The 24601-nt window shown below is 41.6% G+C and overlaps 1 protein-coding gene across 1 annotated transcript in view; it reads left to right on the top strand.

Annotated features, from left to right (window-relative positions):
* Window positions 1-24601, top strand: part of RAPH1 (Ras association (RalGDS/AF-6) and pleckstrin homology domains 1) — a 118136-nt gene that overhangs the window by 45464 nt on the left and 48071 nt on the right. Inside the window, exons 2-4 of the mRNA XM_084818335.1 lie at window positions 9186-9305; window positions 10429-10534; window positions 12328-12851. Of these exons, the coding sequence (XP_084674461.1) occupies window positions 9186-9305; window positions 10429-10534; window positions 12328-12851 (750 nt within the window). The remainder of the gene's footprint in view (window positions 1-9185; window positions 9306-10428; window positions 10535-12327; window positions 12852-24601) is intronic.

Here is a 24601-nt window from a genome sequence, read left to right as displayed (position 1 = left end):
TTATGCAAATTGTGCCTGGCATCTGGACTGATTACATGCAGAGAGCTTTTGAAATTAGTCTGAGGGCCACATGAAATTAGACTGAGGACTGCTGGTTTCCTATCCCTGCTTTATAGCTCTGCTGCCTAGATCTTGAGGCAGCCTACTGCTGGCATTTCTTCCTGATAGGTACTGCCTTAATAGGACAAATGGGACCCACACCAAAATGTTGCAGTGCGGAATGCTTCTTTTCAGTGTTCCTGCCAACAGGCCATGCCTCCTTTCAGGATACTCCATTCCATTCGCCTTCTCCAACAGATATGCAGCATTCCAGGGTCATTGAACATAATCAGTCTATATTGGTGTACATTTGGGTTTCTTCTCTGCCCCCCATACACAGTTTTATGGTTTTTTCCTTAATTTGTCTTTGTACTTCTACAGACTTTGAGATTTCCCCAAGCCTGCTGATACTTCCTTCTTGTGTGTTGATGGTGCCATTTTGGCTACGTAAACATTGATTGGCACTCAGAGAATTGACTTCACTATTAGGGTATAGGATTCCTCTTGGATTCCAGCTTTCCTAGTTCAATGATGCCCTTCTTGAGATGGGGTGACTAGAACAGCGCAATGTATTTTAAATGTGGTTGCACCTGAAATTGTATTGCCTCTACCTCATGCCAACTTTTCTTTGGGAACAAGTCAAAGTAGACAAAAGAAATAATTTACATAGCAATCTAATATATTTGCAAATGCCAGGTTGGCCCCCAATGTCCAGGGGTTATGGTGGGGGAGGAATAGCCACTTGAGATGGCCTCTGAACATTGCCTAGCAAGTAGTGCATCTTAATTTATGTGTTTGTTACATTTTTATCCCGCCTTTCCTCCAAGGACCCAAAGTGGTTTATGTGATCCTTCTCTCCGTTTGAAATAACACCGTGGAATAGGTTGGCCCAAAGTCACCCAGTGAGCTTCGTGGCAAAGCGGGGGACTCCTGAGGTCTCCTGAGTCCTAGTCCAACCCTCTAGCTACTACACCACACCAGCTCTTTTTGTTAAGACACTACACTAATTTCTCTTTTGGCAGGGCAGTAGTGCTAGGAATGTGCTATTATCCCCGAGCCCAGAATGCTCAGAGTGACCTTGAGATGGAAAATGAAATCAGGGAGGCCTCCAAACAAGGAAGCGTTGTAATAATGGGCGACTTCAATTACCCCCACATGGTAAATGAATGAGGTTAAATGAATGAGTCCCAAGAAAGAGGTTAAATTTCTCGATACACTAAATGATTGTGCCCTTGAACAGTTGGTCATGGAACCGACCAGAGGGGAGGCGACCTTGGATTTAATCCTAAGTAGTTGCCCAGGACCTAGTACAAGATGTAAATATTGAACCAATCAGAAACAGTGATCATAGTGCTATCAGATTTAATATATATTTAAGTGGGAAATTGCCCAGGAAGTCCAACACAGTCACATTTGACTTCTAAAGAGGAAACTTCTCTAAAACAAGGGAACTGGTGAGAAGGAAGTTAAAAGCGGGGAGTTAAAAAGATTAAATCCCATCAAAAGGCTTGGAGATTGCTCAAAACCACAATAATAGAAGCCCAGATAAAATGTATACCACAGGTTTGGATGACAATGGAGCTAAAGGAGTACTGAAGGAGGACAAGAAGATTGCAGAGAAGCTGAATGAATTCTTTTCATCTGTCTTCACTGCAAAAGATATAGGACAGATACCTGTGCCTGAACTGATGTTTTCAGGAAGGGAGCCTGAGAAGCTGAGGCAAATAGCGGTGACAAAAGATGACGTTCTCAACCTTATTGATAAATTGAATGCAAAAGATCACTGGCCTCAGATGGTATCCATCCTAGAGTTCTCAAAGAACTCAAATATGAAATTGCTGATCAAAATATGCAAAATGTCCCTAAGATCAGCCTCTTATACCAGGTGACTGGAAGATGGCCAATGTAACACCAGTTTTCAAAAAGGGATCCAGGGAATCCCTGGATCCCTTGGGGTTGTGGTGGACAGCTTGATGACAACGTCAGCCCAGTGTGCGACTGCTGTAAAAAAGGCAAACTCCATGTTAGGCATAATTACAAAAGGAATTGAGAATAAAACTGCCAATATCATACTGCCCTTATACAAATCTGTGGTGCAACCACACTTGGAATACTGTGTACAGTTCTGATCACCACACCTAAAAAAGATACTATAGAAGTGGGGAAAGTGCAGAAAAGGGCAACTAAAATGATCAAGGGGTTGGAGCATATCCCCTATGAGAGAAGGTTACAACAGCTGGGGTTGTTTACCGTGGAAAAAAGGAAGGTAAGGTGAGGCATGATAGAGGTGTACAAAATTCTGCTTGGTGTGGAGAATGTGGATAGGGAGACATTTTTCTCCCTCTCTCAAAATACTAGAACCCGGGGTCATCCCATGAAGCTGATTGGTGGGAGATTCAGGAAAGATAAAAGGAAGTACATCACACAGAGCATAGTTAAACTATGGAATTTGCTACCACAGGATCTAGTGATGGCCACCTATTTGGGTGGGTTTAAAAGGGGGTTGGACAAATTCCTGGAGGAGAAGGCTATCAGTGCTTAGTAGTCTTGATGGCTGAATGCTACTTCTAGTACCAGAGGCAGTGAGCCTCTGTACACCAGTTGCTGGGGAACATGGATGGGAGGGTGCTGTTCTGCTCATGTCCTGCTTGTGGGTTCCTGGTCAACAGCTGGTTGGCCACTGTGTGAGCAGAATGCTGGACTAGATGGACCCTTGGTCTGAACCAGCATGACTCTTTTTAGGTTCTTATACCACTTGGACTGTGTGATAATACTTGACTATCCTTCCTGTTGGATAGTCTCCATAACTCAGTAAAATCTTGAGTGAAAGATGGTGAAAATATCTTCAGCTATATACCGTATTTTCCGGTGTATAAGACGACTGGGCGTATAAGACGACCCCCAACTTTTCCAGTTAAAATATCATGGCAAGCGATGTACCTTACTGGCGATTGGCTGGTTGTTGTATACAAAGCCTGCTTGGATTGGTCAGCTTTCCCTGCCTGCCCAGCCCTCCCTGTCTCCAAGACTATCAGAGCGGTAGCGCAAACACACCTCTTTTTTCCATACCCCGGGCGTCCCGGATGCCTGCAGCTTGCTCCGCCCTTCACTTACACCTTCCTGGTGAGGCGCCCCCTCACCTCGTCATCGGGACCGTGTTAAGTCACTTTCCACAAATCCTGGTGAGTGGATTTTCTTCTACCATACTTGTACAGCGCCACCCTTGCTGCTTTCATACGGTCGCCGCATACGGCGGGGATGTGGCCACGGCCATTTTTGAGCTCCCCCCACCATATGCGGCGACCGCAGATTCTCCAGTCCGGCTCGGAAGTTTCAGCACCCGCCCTATAAGACGACACCCAGCGTATAAGATGACCCCCGACTTTTGAGAACATTTTCCTGGGTTAAAAAGTCATCTTATATGCCGGAAAATACGGTAGCTCTCTCTGCTCACTCCTTTCTGGGCTTAGCTTACTTCTTATGTCATGTAGAGAGCATGCAGTGTGCAGTGTTGCTGAAGAAGTCTGCACAGCATCCAATATTTAAATTCTCTAACAGGATGTCTTCCAGGCATTCTCTGTGGCCCATTTAAGCAACATTTCTGTGAACAGAAGAGAGCACATTTCTTATTGTATGATATTGCAAAACTTGTGGTTAGCTCAAATTCTCTGGACTTCTTCAGTGCAAAATTTGTTGTGGGTAAAGCATACTGTCACAAGAGCTGTCAGCTAGATGCATGCTGTGGATCTTGAGGGGATTTTTTGCTGATTAGGAAAGGTGGCAAGGCCAACCTCACTTTAGAAGCATGACTTCATTTCATTTCATTTATTACATTTCTGTACCACCCAATAGCCAAAGCTCTCTGGGTGGTTTACAAAGATTAAAAACCTTAAAACTACAATAGTGTACATAATATAAAACATTTACATACAAACATATAAGCAGACAATACACACACCCCTAACAGTTTTAACAAACCAATAAGAAATCCAAGACCCAAATTAAAACCCTTATCATATGCTGCCAATGCCTGAGAGTAGAGGAGGGTCTTAACCTGGTGCTGAAAAGATAACAATGTTGGTGCCAGTTGGGGCTCACAGGGTTCCACAGTTGGGGGGTCACCACCGAGAAGCCCCTCTCCCTTGTTGCCACCTCCCGAACCTCCCTTAATACTCCAGCAGGAAGTTATGGTTCCTTTCTCCAGAAACAGGTATAAACCAATGTGGTCCTGTTATCATTATTTCTAGGCTGTTGGATAATATCTTCAGAACTCTGTTGGAAGTTACCACTGTGCTGCTAGTTTCAAACTTAAATATACAAATCATTTTACCCTTTTAACAAATACTTTGTGCTTCAGTGGAAAGCTGTAACATGCATTCTGTGATTCGGGTGTCCTCTGTACCTGGGCCAGTGCATTCTCTTGTATTTATTATTTATTTAAAATATTTCTGGGCTGCCTTTCAGGGCAGAAGCCCTCCCAGGGCGGCTTACAACAATAAAATACATAAAAACAGTTAAAATATTAAAAATGTTAAAAACAAAACAATTAAAACCAACAATAAAACAGCAGCAACAGTAGCAGTCATATCAATAGAAGGCCAAGGTAAAATAATACGTTTTCAAGGCCTTCTTAAAAGTCTGCAGTGACGGAGCATGGTGGACCTCCGATGGCAGCTTGTTCCAAAGATGTGGGGCCACTGCAGAGAAGACCCTCTCATGTGTGTTCACCCACCTGACTGCTCTCACTGGTGGGAAAATGAGAATGGCCTCTCTTTCTGATCTTAAAGTGAATGTGGTGGATTTAAAGTATTTGTTGGATTTAATTACAGAAAGGATATTACAGAAAGTATATGTTGTCTTTGTGTATGCTGTCTGTGTGTTTTTTATATTTTAAATTTTGCATATTGTACTTTTAATGTTTTAACTTTTGTAAATCGCCCAGAGAGCGTCGGCTGTGGGGTAGTATAGAAATGTAAATAATAATAACAATTAATAATAATAGTAATACTACTGCGGTGCTGTTTAGCTGCTAGAGGATTTATTCTCAACATAGTTTTTTTAATTAGAATAATATTTCTTATTTTATATGAAAACAAAACTATTAATGCTGTGTATCCAGTGCTTTAATCAAATTCCATTGCACAAATGTGCTCTTGTAATGGGTAGAATTATCTTTAGGTGTGCAGAGTGTTAAGGGAAACAAGGTGATACCGTAAGCTCTTCACTGTATGTGGGGCAAATCTGTTGTTGTTGTTCAGACGTTAAGTCATGTCTGACACTTCGTGACGCCATGGACCATAGCACACCAGGCCTTCCTGTCCTCCGCTCTCTCCTGGAGTGTGCTCAAGTTCATATTCATCGCATCGGTGATGCTATCTAGCCATCTCATCCTCTGCCGTCCGCTTCTCCTTTTGCCTTCAATCTTTCCCAGCATCAGGATCTTTTCCAGGGAGTTTTCTCTTCGCATTAGGTGGCCAAAATATTTGAGCTTCAGCTTCAGTATCTGTCCTTCCAATGAGCAGTCAGGGTAAGCCTCCATAAAACCAAATCTATTTTGAAGTTCTAAGCCCCGGTCAGTAACTAACTTTTAACAGTGGCCATATTTTCAGCTGAGCACAAGGTGAAGTACCAGCAGTATTGGTTCTGTCTACTGATTCACTAATCAATCTAAGATGTAGGTGGAGAACTCTGGAACTGCCTCTCCTGCAGTATGAACAGCAACAGAAGCTTTGGCAGAGCCCCTCGCTTTAAGCACCTCAACTATTCATTATCGTTTTCCCTGTGCTTTCGCTTCATCCCAGGTGAGCAGGTGAAATGCAAAAAAGGAAGAGTTTTTCCAGTATTTCGCTTGTTGTTCATACTGTACTAGAGGTAGCTCTTGGCAGTCTCTCTGCTTGGGATTAAGTGAAAGTGTTGCATAATAGTGGGAAGTGAGAAGTAGAGAGGGATGCCCATGGGATCAGAGTTGTATTGGGCCAGAGAGAAAATCGAGGGCTGGATAGGGTCTTCACAGCTCCGGTTGCCTATTTCTGTTCTTAACGAACTCTTAAGACAGCACACATCTTTCTTCATGCTTCAGAATACAGACATACTGGTATCATATGGACACCATCATGGTTTGGAGGATATTTATATATTTATTTAATTTCTATACTACCCAGTAGCTGAAGCTCTCTGGGCAGTTCACAAAAGGATAGAGATGAACCATGAGCTTCAGTGGTTTGATCATGGTTTTGCAGTCCTGGTTTGGACAAATTGCTCACACCATAGTTTGCCAGTTCAGATGTCATGGCAAACTGTGGTTTGAGAAAACCAGGAAGTCTTCTATTTAGGAGTGCGTTAGGTTCTTGTTCATTTGAATGTGTCTAAAGCATTAGGTTATGAAGCGAAAGTCCTCTTTCTGGAATTCTGTTAACATATGCTGAACTTTCAAATATGACTCCTTACCTTTATCACACTGGATGCAACCAAGAGTATTAGAAACCGGGGGAGGGTTGTTTTTGTACAAAGGAAATGTTTCATGTTGCAACTGGATTCCCCATTGCATGCATGGTGTTCTCCTGGTTAGAAGAGAACATGAAACACTTGGCACAAGAAAATCAGTGCCAATAAAACAGTTTAATTTATATTCTTTTTGGACTAATTGAAATGTTAGTCTGTATTTTGTTTCTAGGAAGAATGTATTTCTCAGATATTATTTTATGTAGCACTTAATTGTTCAATGTCTCAAAGTAACAGTTGTGGATTTTATTTTTTTTTACCAGTTCATAGTTTTTAGTAGGGCTGTGAAGCGACCTGCTGATCCACCTCAGAGGCTGCTTCGGGGCTTCTGAGGCAGGTCCAACCCGCTTAGGCCTCTGGAGCTGAAGTGGGATTCGGATGGCCCAGTCTCGCTACCCCACACCCCGACGTGCCATGTGAGCTCCCAGCTCCTTATCTAGGCCCTCGGGACGTGTGCTGGGAGCTGTCTTGTTCTAGAGAGTCACCGCCGCCAGCTTCTGGGCCCTTAGGACGTGCACCGGCAGCCAGCTCCTTGTTCCAGGAAGTCACTGTTTTAAAAATAATGACTCCCTGGAACAAGAAGACAGCTGCTGGCATGCGTCCTGATGGCCCAGTTAAGGAGCTCAGGGCTGGGTGGTGGCGGAGCGTCTGGGCTTCTGGTTCGCTCCAAAGCGCACCAAGGCACTTCAGAGCAACCCATGCCGTGTCATGCTCTCTCCACCTCACCTTGGAAGCAGCACGAAGCGCCCTACTTCGGCTCAGAGGTCGGGCTTTAGGCTGAAGCAGTGCACAGCCCTACTCTTTAGGGAGTCCCTAATATTTAAAACATACAGTCAGGGCCAGAAATATTGGAACAAGGATAACTGTTTTGGCAGTTGGCCTCTGTACACCACCACATTGAAGTTGAAAGGAAACACAGCCAGATGGGAGTGAAGTCAGGACTTTCAGCTGTAATTGAAGGGGTTTGACAAAAGTGGGGCACTAACCATTCAGGAAGTACAGCCAGTGGCATACACACACACACACACACATTGTTGGATGGCTCATAAGTAATGGAACAAACCAACATCATTTCAAACTGAAGGGTCGCCTTTATTACCTGGATGAAAATCCTTTGCAGTCAAGGACTTCCTGAAGTCTGGAACCCATGGACATGACCAAATGCTGAGTTTCCTCCCTTGAGATGCTTTGCCAGGCCTTTACTGCAGCTGCCTTCAGCTGCTGCTTGTTTGTGGGTCTTTCTGCCTTCAGTCTTGTCTTCAGTAAGTGAACAGCATGCTCTATTGGGTTGAGATCAGGTGACTGACTTGGCCATTGAAGAACATCCCACTTCTTTGCCTGGAGAAACTCTTGGGTAGCTTTTGCTGTATGTTTTGGGTCATTATTCATATGCAATATGAAGCGGCATCCTATCAGTTTGGCAGCATTCAGCTGAATCTGAGCAGAAAGTATAGTCCTATACACTTCAGAATTCATCCTGCTGCTTTTATCAGCAGTCAGGTCATCAGTAAACATCAGTGACCCGGCTCCATTGGCAGCCATACATGCCCATGCCATAACACGGCCTCCACCATGTTTGACAGATGATGTGGTATGCTTTGGATCATGAGCTGTTCCTTTCCTTCTCCATACTTTTCTCTTTGCATCATTCTGGTCAAGGTAATCTTGGTTTCATCAGTCCAAAGAATCTTATTCCAGAACTGGGCAGGCTTTTTTAGGTGTTTGCTGGCAAAGGCTAATCTGGCCTATCGGTTCTTGAGCATTACCAGTGGTTTGCACCTTGTTGTGAAGCCTCTGTATTTACATTCATAAAGCCGTCTCTTGACTGTAGATGTTGACAATGACATGCCTAGCTCCTCAAGAGTGTTCTTGACCTGGCTAGCTGTTGCGAAAGGGTTCCTCTTCACCATGAGCAGAATTCTGTGGTCATCCACTTTAGTTGTCTTCCGTGGTCTGCCAGGCCTTTTGCTGTTGCTGAGCTTGCCAGTTAATTCCTTCTTTTTCAGGATGCTCCAAACTGTTGTGTTGGCCACTCCCACTGTTTTTGCTATCTCTCTGATGGGTTTATTTTGTTTCCTCAGCCTAATGATGGCCTCCTTCACTTGCATGGACACCTCTTTGGACCTCATGTTGGGAGTTCCAGTGAACAGCTACCAAATGCAAATGTAACACTCAGAACCACCTCCAGGCCTTTTCTCTGCTTGATTGGTCATGGGGTGCCCAGGAAACAGGCCACACCTGGCCATGCAGCTGCTTGTCAGCCATTCGTTCCATTACTTATGAGCCACCAACGGGGTGTGTGTGTGTGTGTGTGTGTGTGTGTATGTATGTATATGTATGCATGCCACTGGCTGTACTTCCTGAATGGTTAGTGCCCCACTTTTGTCAAACCCCTTGAATTACAGCTGAAAGTCCTGACTTCGCTCCCATCTGGGTGTGTTTCCTTTCAACTTCAATGTGGTGATGTACAGAGGCCAACTGCCAAACAGTTATCCTTGTTTCAGTATTTCTGGCCCTGACTATAATTGATTGTGGTGGTCATCTATTTCTAAATAAATGTTAGAAAGGTGGTTAAGCAAAAATAATGTAATCTCCCAAACATACTGAAAGCATTGGCCTTTAAATACTTATTTATTGTCTCTTAGATGGAGCAGTTATCAGATGAAGAACTTGATCATGGTGCTGAAGAAGACAGTGATAAAGAAGATCAGGATCTGGACAAGATGTTTGGGGCTTGGCTTGGAGAATTAGACAAACTCACACAGGTTAAGTCACGTTATAACACTTTATGCATTCAGTAGCAAAGGAGATCAACATTCGTTACTCATTAAAGGTATATTGCTTCTTCTGTTGACTCTGTGGGCCATATTGGCAAGGAAGGCTGGTGCTGGAGGAAGGTTGTGATGTCATGCAGTTTCTCATTACATTACTGGTCAGAGGACAGAACTGTCAATTGACCTGTTTGATAAAGAGTGGTTTGTGTTATATAATGCAGTTTTAGTGCAGTATGGTTAAGGGCTTATTGTAGAAGATACGTTTTGAAAGTTAAGAAAGTCGGTGATATTAGAACCTGGTGCTTGCAGTTAAAAATGTGTTGCTTGCTTTTGATGAAGGGACTGAGGAGCTTGTAAAAAGAACTAAAATAATACTTAAAGCTTTTAAAAATGAAGACATTTTCTTTTTTGTCTTTTGCATTCCATCAGAAATATGAATATCTAGAACTGCTGTGTGATAATAGCTCTCGTAGAACCCAAAACGTATAGGCACATGGACATGCCTATTTTAAGAGTGCATAGATGGAATGGGACACTGTTTTACACTGGATACCTCTCTTCCATGCAGCACATGAATTGTGAATGACAGTGTATAAAATTGCATGGACACTGTATAGGCTAAGCTTTTTTGTATGTAGCCATGTGAACATGAAATAGTTAAGGTGCACAAACTTAAGTATATGGTAAATATTACATGACAGATTAGAACTTGGTAGTATCTAATAATAATAGGCTGTTCTCAGCACTCAAAATTGTTAAATGTAGTTAAGTCTGGGTAATCTTCAAAAAACTCCCATGGTAATAGTGAAATTTATAAACTCTTAAAGAATATACCTTTCTACCACAGAAAGCTACATTAGAATGCATTTCTTTTGTTGCTTGCTGATATATGGAGTCATATTCATCTTCTCTTCTTGGCTAGATTACTTTGAATCTTGGTTGTCATTAAAATAATGTTGGTAGTCTTTTTTTTTACTGATGAATATAGAAGAAAATATCTCTTTAGATTTAAATGGCACAACCACAAAAGCAAACATTTCCCGATGTTTGAAAATGTTCATTTATGGTTTACACTACTGTAGCTTATTTTTCTTGTTCTTTCCAATTCCCTTAGAGTCTGGATACAGACAAGCCTGTGGAGCCAATAAAGAGATCCCCTCTTCGCCAGGAGACTAATATCGCCAACTTCTCCTATCGCTTTTCTATGTACAATTTGAATGGTGAGACGGATTACTAAATCACTTTCAACTAGGGGAAATACTTTCAACTAGAATGCTGCTAATACAGAAAACACTATGTGTGTTAGAATGGGAGACTTTAATAAAATACATGTAGAGAGCAATTCTATGGCCCCTAGACAGAGTCTGGGGAGCCATAGAATAGCTTGGATTTCTGGATCTGATGTCTGAGACAGTGCTCCAACCTTGGACCTAGGAGTCCAAGCTCACTGCCCCCTTGCAGCCAGTGCAGAGAGAACCATGCTGGCTGCCTCTCCAAGGTTGCAAAGGTGAGCTCAGAGGGAAGGGAAAAGGGGCATGCCAGTGGATGGGGAGGGGATGAGATGGCTTACATCGTTTCCTCAGGCCTCCCCAGCCTTTCCATCCCTCCCCCTCCCCGATGCCTCAGTTGGATGGGCAAAAACGCCCATCTAGCAAAAATACAGAGCGGGAGGAGCACTGAGGCAAAGAAAGCCTCTGCCATGCCTCCTGCTCTCCTTTGGATGGCCATAAGCCTCCAAGTTCGGAGGCTTACAGCCATCCCCATAGGATTATGCCCTTAAAGTGAATTTGATCACAAATCCCATTGGGTATAGAATATCCTGCTGTTGAAGGAACAGAGACAGACTGGTTGAAATACTGACTTGAGCTCAAGATCCTATCCCAAAATTTGTAAAATGAAAATAGTGAGAACTCTCATGGTGTGAATGAGAGAGACAACAAAGATTATATACATAAATCTTAGATAGAAGGTAGACTGTGCTACACGCAAATGCCTTTAATTATTCAAATTTAATTAAACACATTGTTATTTAAATCTTATACTATATAGAAAGTCACATAAGGGGCATTAAACAAAGTTTAAGCACTATTTAATACTCTTCAAAGTAATGAAAATGTGCATCAAATATTTCCACAGTTGGGGATAAAGTTTTGAAAGTAATGAGGAATCACAGGACATACTTTACTATAGGAATCAGATACTCCATTTAACTAATCTTGAAAGTACAGTTCTTAAGCAGGATATTTTATTAGGAGTAATTCTAATAATATCAAGACTAGAACTTGTTTCTAAATGAAAAGGAGATGAAAAGAACTAAATATTAACGCTGAATAGAGTTATTCACTTTGGATGATTTAGAATAACAGTTATTAGATACTAGATTATATAACATAAGCAAAAAGTCTGGTTAAGCCTGTTGTATTTTGTATAATACAAGTATGCAAGAACACATTTAGTGGAAAATTCAAGAGAAAATCTTTCCAAGTTAGATGACACCTTGAAATATAAAATAAAACAGAAAAAATAATCCAGATATTTAGAAACATATGCAGCAGGAGTGTAAAATGAGTATTAAATATTTTATATTCATTGCCACGTCTGTGCTTCCTCTACTAACTGATAAAACTGAAAGATAGACTTTCCAGCTGGGTTCCAGGGGTTCCTGGGGCTCCTCAATGACAAGATCAAAAATGGTGAAAAAAGCAGTTTGCCTACCACTACAACCACTGTGCAGCCACTGAGGAGAGTTGCATATGTTCTAGGGCATGTGCTCAGTGCCACGCATGAAATAAGTGTACACCTGACATCCTGCCCTGGAATGCAAACCACAAAGGTTCTCTAGCAGACACTGAGTTTCTCACCAGATATGTCAGTGTGGCAAAGGTAGAAAACTTGAAAATCACTGCCGTAGACTAACCAAGTAAATGTGGCATCGGAACAGTGCAATGCCTAATACACTGGGGCATGGTGATAAAATTTGAATTGTTGATCATATTCTTGTCATTCACTGCAGAAGCCCTGAATCAGGGAGAGACTGTGGATCTTGATGCCCTCATGGCAGATCTTTGTTCCATAGAGCAGGAGCTCAGTAGCATTGGTTCACAGTCCACAAACAGCGCATCAATGAAACGCTTTGCAACAGAAGGAAAAATGGCTCAGAAACCACCAGGGGGTGGCCGACTTGCTTCCAAACACAGTAGTATGAAAGGATTGTCTTCCTCGTCTACTCGGGTAACAAAGCCTTCACACGCTATCTTTTCTCTGGATGACATTACTGCGCAACTAGAGAAGGCATCTTTGAGTATGGATGAAGCTGCTCAACAACCTATAATGGAAGATAGCAAGCCTGTAGTAGCTACCCAGCATAGGAGAACAGCATCAGCAGGTACTGTGAGTGATGCTGAGGTCCGCTCTATCAGTAATTCCTCCCGTTCCAGCATCACATCTGCAGCCTCCAGCATGGACTCCCTGGACATTGATAAGGTGACAAGGCCTCAAGACCTAGATTTGACTCACCAAGGGCAGCCAGTTAGTGAGGTAAAGTATCATCCATTCTTCATAGTACTTCAGTTTTTAAAAATATAACTCATTAGTCCATCTCAGTGCCTTTGTAAAAAAAAAAATATGATGGAGTAAGAGAAAATTACTCATTTTAAACTTTTTCTAGAGAGAATTTCTACCTTCTTGTCTTTTTCTGGCATCTTGCCTTCATGTTGCATATTTTACACTGAACTACTAAAGCACTTGTTTAAATGCTCAGAGGTATAAAGTATCATGGCAAGGTGACAGGATTTGTATGGATACCCTAGACAGCCTTAGTCCTTTTATTTCTAAACAGTAACCTTATAACAAGATTTATTTATTTGCACAGGCAAAGAACTGGGTAAGGACTTCCACAAGGGAACACAGGCATCCATTCCTCTATGTTATGAAGCATAATTTATATAAGCACATGTTAGACTCATAGCTATGAAAATGATAAATATTTTAGCGTTGTTTCAATTCAGTTTACATTGCATTGCCCTCTGACAGTGACTTGAGCTGGTTTGGTAGCGTGGAACTTTCCAACTGCTCAAGGAGGAAAACTGATAGCTTTAGAAAGGATTCACACTCCTCATTCTGGGAGGATGGGCAATGACTAGCTGGGACCGAAACCTCATACCGGTCCTAAGGAAGGAGGCACTGTGTAGGGTTGGAAAGCTAACTGTGTGCAAACAGGGAAACTAAGGGGAAGTGAGGCCAAAGGCAGCTTGGTTAAAGGAAAGGGACAGAGGAAGCAGCGGATAGAGAGTAGTGTCTGAGGTAAGGGAAGATGGAAAAGACAGAAGCCTGAGAAAAAGGCTTAGGCAAGGGGACAGAATTGTCAGGTCTAGAATGTAAGAGAGCTCATGTATCTTTCAGAGTTGCATAGAAGGAGAATTATGCCAGCCATGACTTCTACCACTACATTATTATGAACCCAGCAGCCTTAAGGGTGTGTGTGTTCATATCTGTGCCTTGAATTTCAAATACTAAGTGAAGCAGCCAGTTCTTTGGCTACAAACTTTTAATAGAGAAAATCGTACTTTTATGTCTGGCTCAAGGGATGTTACACTAGTCATCTGGACCCATTTGACCTTGTTTGCTACTGATTAATTTCTAAGGAAGGTCAGGTCAGAGTGAATCATCACAGACCTCCATGTGTTGTTATGCATATCTCCAGGAATCTCCCAAAGCTCCACTGAAGTTTATCTTCTGTTTCATGATTCCTGTGGACCAAGGGTGGGCAACTTGTGGCCCTCAGATGTTTCAGCCGACAACTCACATCATTCCTCTCCACTGGCTATGCTGGCTTGGGCTGATGGGAGCTGTAGAGCAAAGCATCTGGAGGACCACAAGTTGCCTACTTCTGCTATAAACCTCTTACTTTTTAGCTGCTAACTTGGGCAGTTTTAAGTCCTTATTGCCCATTTCTAGTGCTGCTGTGACCCTTGATTTACATAAAAGTAATCTCCTAATACATCAATATTTCATAATATTGGAGGGTATCCCAAAAGTAAGACTTCAGAACATGACTTTGGGGAAACTTCTTTATCAAATTAATTCATATCCTTGGTTCCCAATGTTTTGAACAAGCTCAGTACATATGGACCAAGGCGATACCTGGCCCCTCCATACCTCGAGCACATGTTTGGAAAGACATCCTTCTATCATCAGTTGGATGGTGTTATCGGTCTTGTTCTATTTTATCAAAGGATTCTACATCCATCCATCCATCCATTTATTTATTTATTTATTACATTTATATTCCGCCTTTTTTCCTCCTTAAGGAACTCAAGGCAGCTTACATAATCCTCCTCCTTCTCCTCCATTTTATCTTAACAACAACCCTGTGAGGTAGGTTGGGCTGAGAGTCTGTGACTGGCCCAAAGTCACCCAGTGACCTTCCATGACCGAGTGGGGACTAGAACCCAGATTCCCAACTCCCAGTCCAACACTAGCCACTACACCACACTGGCTCTCACTGGCTCTATTTGAGATGTTGGCATATTCCAGAGTTTACTGTAGGTGGTATTTTCAAAGCTACAGTTGCATTCGGGTGAGGCATTTTGGTCAGCTAATGCTTCAGCTGAATATACTGCAATGCACTTTGATGTTTAAGATCATACTTTTTCTTTACCTTTCTGAATGGGTAAAATTAATGTCTCAAATTTACAGAGAGAGAACATTCCCCAATTCATCTATCACATCTAAATCACTAAACCCCCTCCAACCAGAATCTAGGATTACTCCGTAGTGTTAGATTATGGTGTTTACATACTAATTGAATTCTTGTAATTACTGCTGACTAAAGATGTTAGATCTAACCCTTTCTGTTAGATTTACTTACACATGTGTGCATGGATGTACAAACGCTCCCTCACTTACATATATTAGGCTGGGGTGGAGGGCAGGGAAGCTAACTGCAGAGAGAGCGGTGGTATGTGGAGCCAGCAAGGCCCACTTGTCCAGATAAATGGGGCGGGGGGAGACTCCAGCAGAAACTCACTTCACACAAAGGTAAATTGAGCACCATAATACACACACAAATATTCCTTTGAACCCACGTTTTTCTTCTCTGCTCCAGCAGAAACCCATTTCAGACAAAGGCAAAGAAGCCAGTAAATTCATCAAGATTTTGAAGGGGGGGGGGGCTGAGCATGACAACACACAAAAGCCATTGTTTTGAACCCACATTTGCCGCCTCTGGCTAGTAAAACACACTGCGCAGAAAGACATACTGAAGCAAAGAAGCAAGTGATTCCTTGACCAAGATCCTGGGTGCAAACAAGAGGGAGAGGGGCAAACGAAACCACTCCTTTAAAGACACATGTTTCTGCTCCAGCAGAAACAAGAAAGACCAGAAGCAAACTCAAGAGGGAAGGTAAAGGGTGAGGACTACAGGAAGAGTAAGAGAGAAAGTAGAAGGGGGAGGATGATAGAGATGAACAGAGGAGCAGCAGGAGGTGGGGGCAAGGAAAATAAAGAGTAAAATAAAAATGGTCAGCAAATCAGTGGAAAGGAGTGAGTGGAAGAGTACAACCCCTTTCCCCTGAATAAAACCCACATCAAAGTACTAAAAGCAACCTACCTGCAGTACTGCTTGCTTGATTCCCTCTAGTTTGGATTGTGAGTGTGCTGATGCCTGATCAACTCACAAGCACAGCAACATATTTGCAGTCCCTGTGCACAATCTCTCTCTCTCTCTCTCTCTCTCTCTCTCTCTCTCTCTCTCGTAATGAGGAGCGTCAGTCAATCAGTCACTCAACAAAGCCCTTTATTAGGTTGCATTGCAGAGGCACTGGAAGAAATGCAAAAAAAAAACAAAAGGAAAAAGCAAACAAAACCATTGGCTGGGGGACTCCTACATGAACGCTCTATTAATAAACAAATTGCTCTCTCCTGATTTGTTCCCCTGAGCCAATCTGCAAAAAGGGGGAACCCAGACAGAGCGTTCCTACCAGACCCTCTACCTTCCTTAATCTAGGGGAGAATCTTGAGCCTGAGTATGTGCAGGGGCTGAGAGGCAGGCAAAGTCAAGCTGCACCTTGGAAGAGACATCAAATAGCCAAGAATGGAGAGACTAACCTACATCAAGCTGAAAAACAAATGACTTACTGGGAGGGGTTCTGGAATGACTGGAGAAAATGGGAGGGGGGGTGACTCACCCCCACCCCTAATAAGAAGTTAAGTTCCAAACAGGAACTTTACAGTCTTTTAACATGCATTATGTAAACAAAAGCACTTGTGCAGTGATTAATATTAGATAAAGCCAGATTATTAAGGAGTGCTCTTTTAGTATAGATATTTTGCTTTAACTTCTGTGTTCTGGGAGTTGAATTTTTTATAAGATAAGGATAGAAAGTTCTCTTTGTCTTCTAGTTTCTCTTACTTTGTCTGACAGGTTTCCTCTTAACAGCTGTTTCCATATTTTATTGAACTACTTTCTTAAAGCTGATTGGTGTCCATCAAAGCATCCAAAAGTTGTTTAGCAGAGGGGAAAACTTTCAATTACGTTTAAAGCATGACCTAAAGAAAATCCTAAGAACCATCAATATCATACATAATTAAAGAGGAGAGGCAATGACTGACTGGCAAACTGTCATACATATCCTTTATCTACCTGTTTGCTTTTGAAATGGGGTAATAATATAAGGAAGAAGAGAAACCCCTGAGAGGGGGCACTAAAATAGAACAGCATCATTCATGCATGTCTAGAAAGTTAAGTCTCACGCTTGCAGAAAAGGCAATCATAATTGAGTCTTGAATGTTTGCAATTAACCATTTGCAAATTAATTATGATGGCTTCCATTTGGTTCTGGCATCTTAATGTGTCTTCTACCATTTACAACATTCTTTAGAACTTGAGCCTAGTTAATATGCTGGGAGGAGAAAGCAGAGTGGATTGATTTAAATCAAGGAAATTTAAAACATCCATTTAAATCTGATTTAAATCAAGTTTCCTATTGAAACTTTTTCATATATTTCCTGAACAATCATGCAAATCTGACCACTAAGTTATGTTAATTTGCAACTACAGTCAGGGCCAGAAATATTGGAACTAGGATAACTGTTTTGGCAGTTGGCCTCTGTACACCACCACATTGAAATTGAAAGGAAACACAGCCAGATGGGAGTGAAGTCAGGACTTTCAGCTGTAATTCAAGGGGTTTGACAAAAGTGGGGCACCAACCATTCAGGAAGTACAGCCAGTGGCATACACACACACACATCGTTGGTGGCTCATAAGTAATGGAACGAATGGCTGACAAGCAGCTGCATGGCCTGGTGTGGCCTGTTTCCTGGGCACTCCATGACCAATCAAGCAGAGAAAAGGCCTGGAGGTGGGAGTGTTACATTTGCATTTGGTAGCTGTTCACCGGAATTCCCAACATGAGGTCCAAAGAGGTGTCCATGCAAGTGAAGGATGCCATCATTAGGCTGAGGAAACAAAATAAACTCATCAGAGAGATAACAAAAACAGTGGGAGTGGCCAACACAACAGTTTGGAGCATCTTGAAAAAGAAGGAATTAACTGGCAAGCTCAGCAACAGCAAAAGGCCTGGCAGACCACGGACAACAACTAAAGTGGATGACAGCAGAATTCTGCTCATGGTGAAGAGGAACCCTTTCGCAACAGCTAGCCAGGTCAAGAACACTCTTGCAGAGGTAGCCATGTCATTTTCAACATCTACAGTCAAGAGACGGCTTTATGAATGTAAATACAGAGGCTTCACAACAAGGTGCAAACCACTGGTAACACTCAAGAACTGAAAGGCCAGATTAGCCTTTGCCAGCAAACACCTAAAAAAGCCTGCCCAGTTCTGGAATAAGATTCTTTGGACTGATGAAACCAAGATTACCTTGACCAGAATGATGGGAAGAGAAAAGTATGGAGAAGGAAAGGAACAGCTCATGATCCAAAGCATACCACATCATCTGTCAAACATGGTGGAGGCAGTGTTATGGCATGGGCATGTAGGGCTGCCAATGGAACCGGGTCACTGATGTTTACTGATGACCTGACTGCTGATAAAAGCAGCAGGATGAATTCTGAAGTGTATAGGGCTATACTTTCTGCTCAGATTCAGCCAAATGCCGCCAAACTGATAGGATGCCGCTTCATATTGCAGATGGATAATGACCGAAAACACAGCAAAAGCTACCCAAGAGTTTCTCCAGGCAAAGAAGTGGGATGTTCTTCAATGGCCAAGTCAGTCACCTGATCTCAACCCAGTAGAGCATGCTGTTCACTTACTGAAGACAAGACTGAAGGCAGAAAGACCCACAAACAAGCAGCAGCTGAAGGCAGCTGCAGTAAAGGTCTGGCAAAGCATCTCAAGGGAGGAAACTCAGCATTTGGTCATGCCCATGAGTTCCAGACTTCAGGCAGTCCTTGACTGCAAAGGATTTTCATCCAGGTATTAAAGGTGATCCTTCAGTTTGAAATTATGTTGGTTTGTTCCGTTACTTATGAGCCACCAATGATGGGTGTGTGTGTATGCCACTGGCTGTACTTCCTGAATGTTTGGTGCCCCACTTCTGTCAAACCCCTTGAATTATAGCTGAAAGTCCTGACTTTGCTCCCACCTGGGTGTGTTTCCTTTCAACTTCAGTGTGGTGGTGTGCAGGGGCCAACTGCCAAAACTGTTATCCTTGTTTCAATATTTCTGGCCCTGACTGTAAATAGAGTATTATCAACACTGTTTTATTCTTACAAGCAGGCTTTGCATCTCTTTGTCTTACTGCATATATTTTTCATGCCTTCCTTTTTTACCTATAGAGGGAATGTCTTTAAAATATTCCCATATAGGTTCTCTCTTAAGACCAGAACTCATGATAGTTTGAGGTTAACAGCACAATCCTATACACGTCTCCTCAGAAATAATTTCCTTTAGTTTAGTGGGGCTTGCTCCCAGGTAAGTGGGTATAGGATCGAATACAGGAAGATGCACACGAGACAATTTTGTCTTCTCTCTTTCCAGTCTTGCTCCTTCCTGCTTCAGCCTTGCCCTCCCAAAAAACAAAGTAGCAAACAAAAACGAAATGCCCATGACTGATAGGTCAAAGCAAGATTTGATAGTTATTGGGCTGAAAAAATCAAATTTTAACTTTTAAATCCAATTTTCTGGATATACTTTATGCATCGATTTTTAGCCACCCTGCCACCAAGTCTTTCTGTCTTAAATAACTCCTCTGCCTTGCTTGGCTCAACTCCACCAACACATAAGCACAGAAAAACAATCCTATCTAGCCTGTGTCTTTGCACATGTATCTTTAGTCAGAGACACTAAACACTCCCAACTTTCAAGAAGGAATAGCTGTTACGCTGGACATGGGATTTTCATGGGATGAAAAACTGAAATTAATGCCCATGTTGAATTGGTAGGTAATTTCATTTTTATGAGACTGCAAGTGTAAGTTTAACATGTTTATAACAAGATTTAATTGCAACTATGGTATTTTTTAAGTTAGAGAGAAATTTAGTATTTTATTTTTGATGTTTTTTAATATGCCAAATATTTAAATAACAAATCTGATTTTTGAATTTTTTAAAATCATTGATTTTATCCACCCTTGAAGATAGTCCCTTTTATGATACTTTTCATTATCTGACTGATTTAAGTTACTTGCTTTATTATATTTATATAAAATATATTTATATATTTTATAGAAGTTGGCATACAAAAGCAAATTCAGTATTTAAAAGATCTCAGAACTAACTTGAAAAGTTAAAATTGTGTTTCAGAATTAGCCAAGTGACATTGAATTCGATAACAGATCACAAAGTTCACTCAACTAACACAATTGAGTTTGTCCACATTACTGCATATACACTATTTTTTGGCTTAGTCGGTGACCTGGTTTTGATGACATGGCAGCCCATCGGTTAAAGAAGCCATGGGCTGTTAGGGACAAGCAGGAGAGAATAGGCACGCTGCTTACCGTACATTCACCACTTTACTTTTACTCAGCAGCCCATGATCAGCTCCTTTCTAGGTTGCTTAGTGTGATGTGTGAACCCAGCGCTTAATCCATGGTTTGTTGTTGGATTAATGGTGAAAAAAAGGAGGGAGACTAGCTCCGGTGCTCACGAAAACAATATTTATTACGCTTGACGCGTTTCGGAAGGTGGCCTTCCTTTGTCAAGAGCTATTGGAAGTTGTTTGTTTTCTTACTCTGAAGTAAATGTGTGTCCTTTCTTCAGATCACATCTACTGCTCTCAGAGTAAGAAAACAAATGGCTTCCAATAGCTCCTGATGAAGGAAGGAAACCTTCCAAAACACTTTGAGTGTAATAAATATTGTTTTCGTGAGCACTGGAGCTTGTCTCCCCCCGCTTTTCACTGTTATTTATGGTGCTCTTTCCCTCTTCACCTCTGCCTACTTGTTGTTGGATTAACCACTAGGTTGTTTATCCCATAAACAACCCAGTGGACTGGGTTCGCATGTCATGCTAAGCAACCTATAAAGGAGCCAATTGTGGGTTGCTGAGTAAAAGCAAAAATGGCATGCACACTGCAGTCTGTCTGTCTACTCTCTCCTGCTCATCCCTGAAAGCCCATGGGTTGTTCAGCCCGTGGGCTGTCATGACATGTAAACTGGCCCCATATCTATCATCCTGTCCTAGACTAGCAATAATTGTTAAACATTGTAATTGTGCCAGTGTTTCGAAATTATGGGCAGTATCCGTGTCATTCTGTTGCACTAGCAGAAACTAGGTTCTGAATAGCAAGAGAAGAATCCAATTAAAGTTACGTTTGCACAAGCAGGATTGCACGAGTGGTTTTGCGTAACTCTTGTGCGTTCCCATTGTGCATCATGTTGTGCAGTGCATTGTGCAACATGTACATTCAGCTCCACGGAACCTTTCCGTTGCACAACTGGTTGCGCATCCCATTGTGGAATGTCCTGTGTAGCCAGTTGTGCAACTGCTTGTACAACTGATTGCGCAACGGAAAGGTTCAATGGAGCTCCACTAGCGCTATTGGAATTTGCGGAATGTCACTGTTGGATACTGCCCCGTAGGTATACTGTTGTTATTTTTAAGGTTATGTTATAGATTATTAAGTGTACCCTGCTCTTTCTCCAAGAGTGAAAGGTAGCAGAAGCAAAATCCTGTGCCTTAAAATTAAAGTTGTATCCCTACTTTCTTTCCCTAGTAACTTGGGGTAATGAAGTAATACTATTCTCCACCATAGGAGTAACTATTTTTGTCATATATATATATATATATATATATATATATATATATATTCAAATACATGTTTAAACTACTCTGAATCATGATTTTAGCTCATTCTGTTTCTGAGTCTGTCATGAACTGCTGGGCCACATATGGCATATTGAAACTTCCAGAATTGAACTGTCATTTTAGTTAGAGTTGCAAAACACAAGCAGTCTTGTCCAACCAGAGATGCTCCTTTTAATCTTTTCCACTATGCAGTGATTAGAAGAGTTGATCGGCAACAGAAACACTGTTTCAACCACAGTGTTATTTGTTCAGTGATTCTTAGTTAAAGTCGTACTGGCAAAGAGTAAAAAACCAAGATAATCATTTCTACGTCACACAGTGGTAGTTGGCATTCAGACCAAAACATATGGTGGGGGAAGGGAGTGTGTGTGTGTGTTCTTTTACTCAAGCAGATCTTAATCTGAAACCTAAGCACTCATTTTGAAAATGCATGTAAGTTTTGAAACAGTCTTATTATATTTCAGCATAAACCCTGGTGGTTTTGTGTGTTAATTTAGAGGTAGAATAAAGAATTTTTGATCAGCCGTGATCTTGAAATATTACTTTGGCCTGCAACATTATTGGCAGCATAAATACCAGCAGTTTAGCATCTGTTATTTCTGGAACAAAAATAAAAGCAAAAAGCTTTCACTCTTCCATTGGAACAGCTCCAGTGGAATTATTCAAAGTAACCTATCAGTTTGCAATTATAAAATCTTATATATGGGCTACAGATTTCAGAGGAAGGAAATATTCATCATAAATGTGTTTCGCAGAAGACCCAGACCCACATTCCTTTTACATAATATCCTACAGCTGTAGAATTGTGGAACTCTCACTTGGAAGGAAATGTATTCAATTTTTTGTTCTCAAGAATAGGGCAGTGGATTGTATCCAACTGTGCCTATCGGCCAGCAGAAAGCATTCCTCCTTCCCCTGCAGTCTCTGCATATCTTCTCCAGAGGTTTAGGATACCCTCTAGAGCAGATTTGGGGGTGGAGGACTGCAGGGGGCAGATGGGGAAGAACAATTATGTTGCATGAGCATGAAGCCTGGCATATATGAATGCGTGGTTTAGCTCATATGCAAGTGTGTAATATTGTGTTTTCTGGATAAAAGATCCACCCCACATTAAAAGAATGGTTGATGACAAGTGAGAGCAGATGTGGTTCACTCTTTTGTTTCACTTTGGGAATTTGTTCTTTGATGCTATAAAAAATTAAGAACAGCGGTGACTGTGGAGGAACACTAAAACAAAGGGAGAGGTTTGTGTAAGGACCAAGAGATCTTCTAGATTATCTAATGTGTTTGTCCTTATTCGAAATTGAGTCTGGTCAATAGTCTCTTGTAGAAGGATGCATGGTTTTGTTACTAGTTTCCATGTGTCAAACTACTTTATACATCAGGTTATAAGGGCAGCAGTTTCCATTTGGTCGTTCAGAGCCTATAACTGGGGGGAGGGGGATGCTGCCTGTGGGCCACATGCAGCCCCCAGTGCCACCTCCCCTTTTAAAAAATGTTTTTAAAAATGGTGTCCATAGTGGCTACAGGGTGCCAAAAGGTCATATTTAGCTTGCAAACAAGCTAAATGTGGCCCCTGGGCTATGGAGTGCTAAATTTTACCATTGTAACGATCTGTAGTGGTTTGCTGCAGAATTCTGTCAGCAGACCAATGGTTTTGGCCCTTTCTGGGGAAGGCCACAGCGGGAATAAAAAATGGCCCCAGAAGTTGCCCATCCCAGCCATATAAACACCAGTATACCAAGGATCAATTATTTCTGGTATACCTTAATATTGAACAAATTGCCCAACAGAGCAGTGAAACTTGATGATCTTACACCTCAATTCAAAATACATTTAATTGAAAGTCCCATCTACAGCCCAATCCTGTGTGTGTTTAGAAAGTTTTGCATAAGAGACAGCACAAAAATACATCAAACAGATCATGGTTTTCCCTAGAAATAGGTTCACTATTCTATGTTCAGTATAGAATGAAACTACAGAAGTTATTTCTTAGTAAAGGTTGCCAAAGGGAGAGAATAAACATAGACTTTCCCTTAAATTGGTAACCATATAAAGGTGGCTAGAGGGTCTGATCTGCAAAGATGCTACATTTGATCAGTACATTTTAATTCATATTGCTGCTCCTTGCCCCTATCCTGCATGATAATAAATGGTTCCTTCCCCATCCTGTTTTCCTTTCCCCTTCCCTATCTTCTTCCTCTGACATTTTCACAGCATATTGTTTCTGTGGAACATTCCAGCAAGAAAGCCAAACGTCACATTGACTTTTCTGAAGAAGAGGCTGAATTGGCTCCTGTAAGTTATTAGTGTGTGTGTGTCTGTCTGAGCGTGCTGTGGTTCATCTGCATACAATGTATAGGGGAAAAAGTCTGCAATGTAAGTCCCACCATTACAAGTTGTATTTAACAAACTGGTAATGTAGAACACAACATCCAATGAGCTGTGTCATGTTGATTCTATTTATTTATTTTAATATATATATGCCCTGCCTCATCAAAATTATTTCAAGATAGCTTGAAAATAATAAAACAATAAACATTAAAAGAAGCAAGACCATAAACGAAATTAACTAATAGAATAAAACAGCAAGGGACACTGAAACTAAAATAAAACCTGGTTAGCAGAACATAAAACGCTAAAAGTCTAGAGCAGCAGCCAGAATAAACAGGAAAATTAATTAAAAGGTCTGGGCAAATAAAACCTTTTCTTTGTCTGGCACAAAAAATTCGTCAGAGTAGGTGCTAGGCACTTGGACTTAGGAAAAGGAATTCCAGAGCTGGGTCACCATTCCTGAAAAGACCCAGTCTCTGGTAACTACCTGCCTGACCTCAGTATGTGGGAACACTCTGAGAAGCGTTTACCCAGATTATCTCAGATCAAAGGCAGGTTTGTATGGGAGCAAGCAGTCCTTCAGAGAACATATAAAGCCCTGTCTGGTTTGGGAATACAGTAACATTTGCATTTCTAATCCTAGTTAATCATCTATCCTGTGCTGGTTTGAGTAAAACCT

This window comes from Heloderma suspectum, chromosome 1 (genome assembly GCF_057233095.1).
Source record: "Heloderma suspectum isolate Gila_16-S chromosome 1, 16-S_ref, whole genome shotgun sequence".
NCBI lineage: Eukaryota > Metazoa > Chordata > Lepidosauria > Squamata > Helodermatidae > Heloderma > Heloderma suspectum.
The sequence above is the reverse complement of the archived record's forward strand: the minus strand, read 5'-3'. Positions and strand labels throughout refer to the sequence as shown.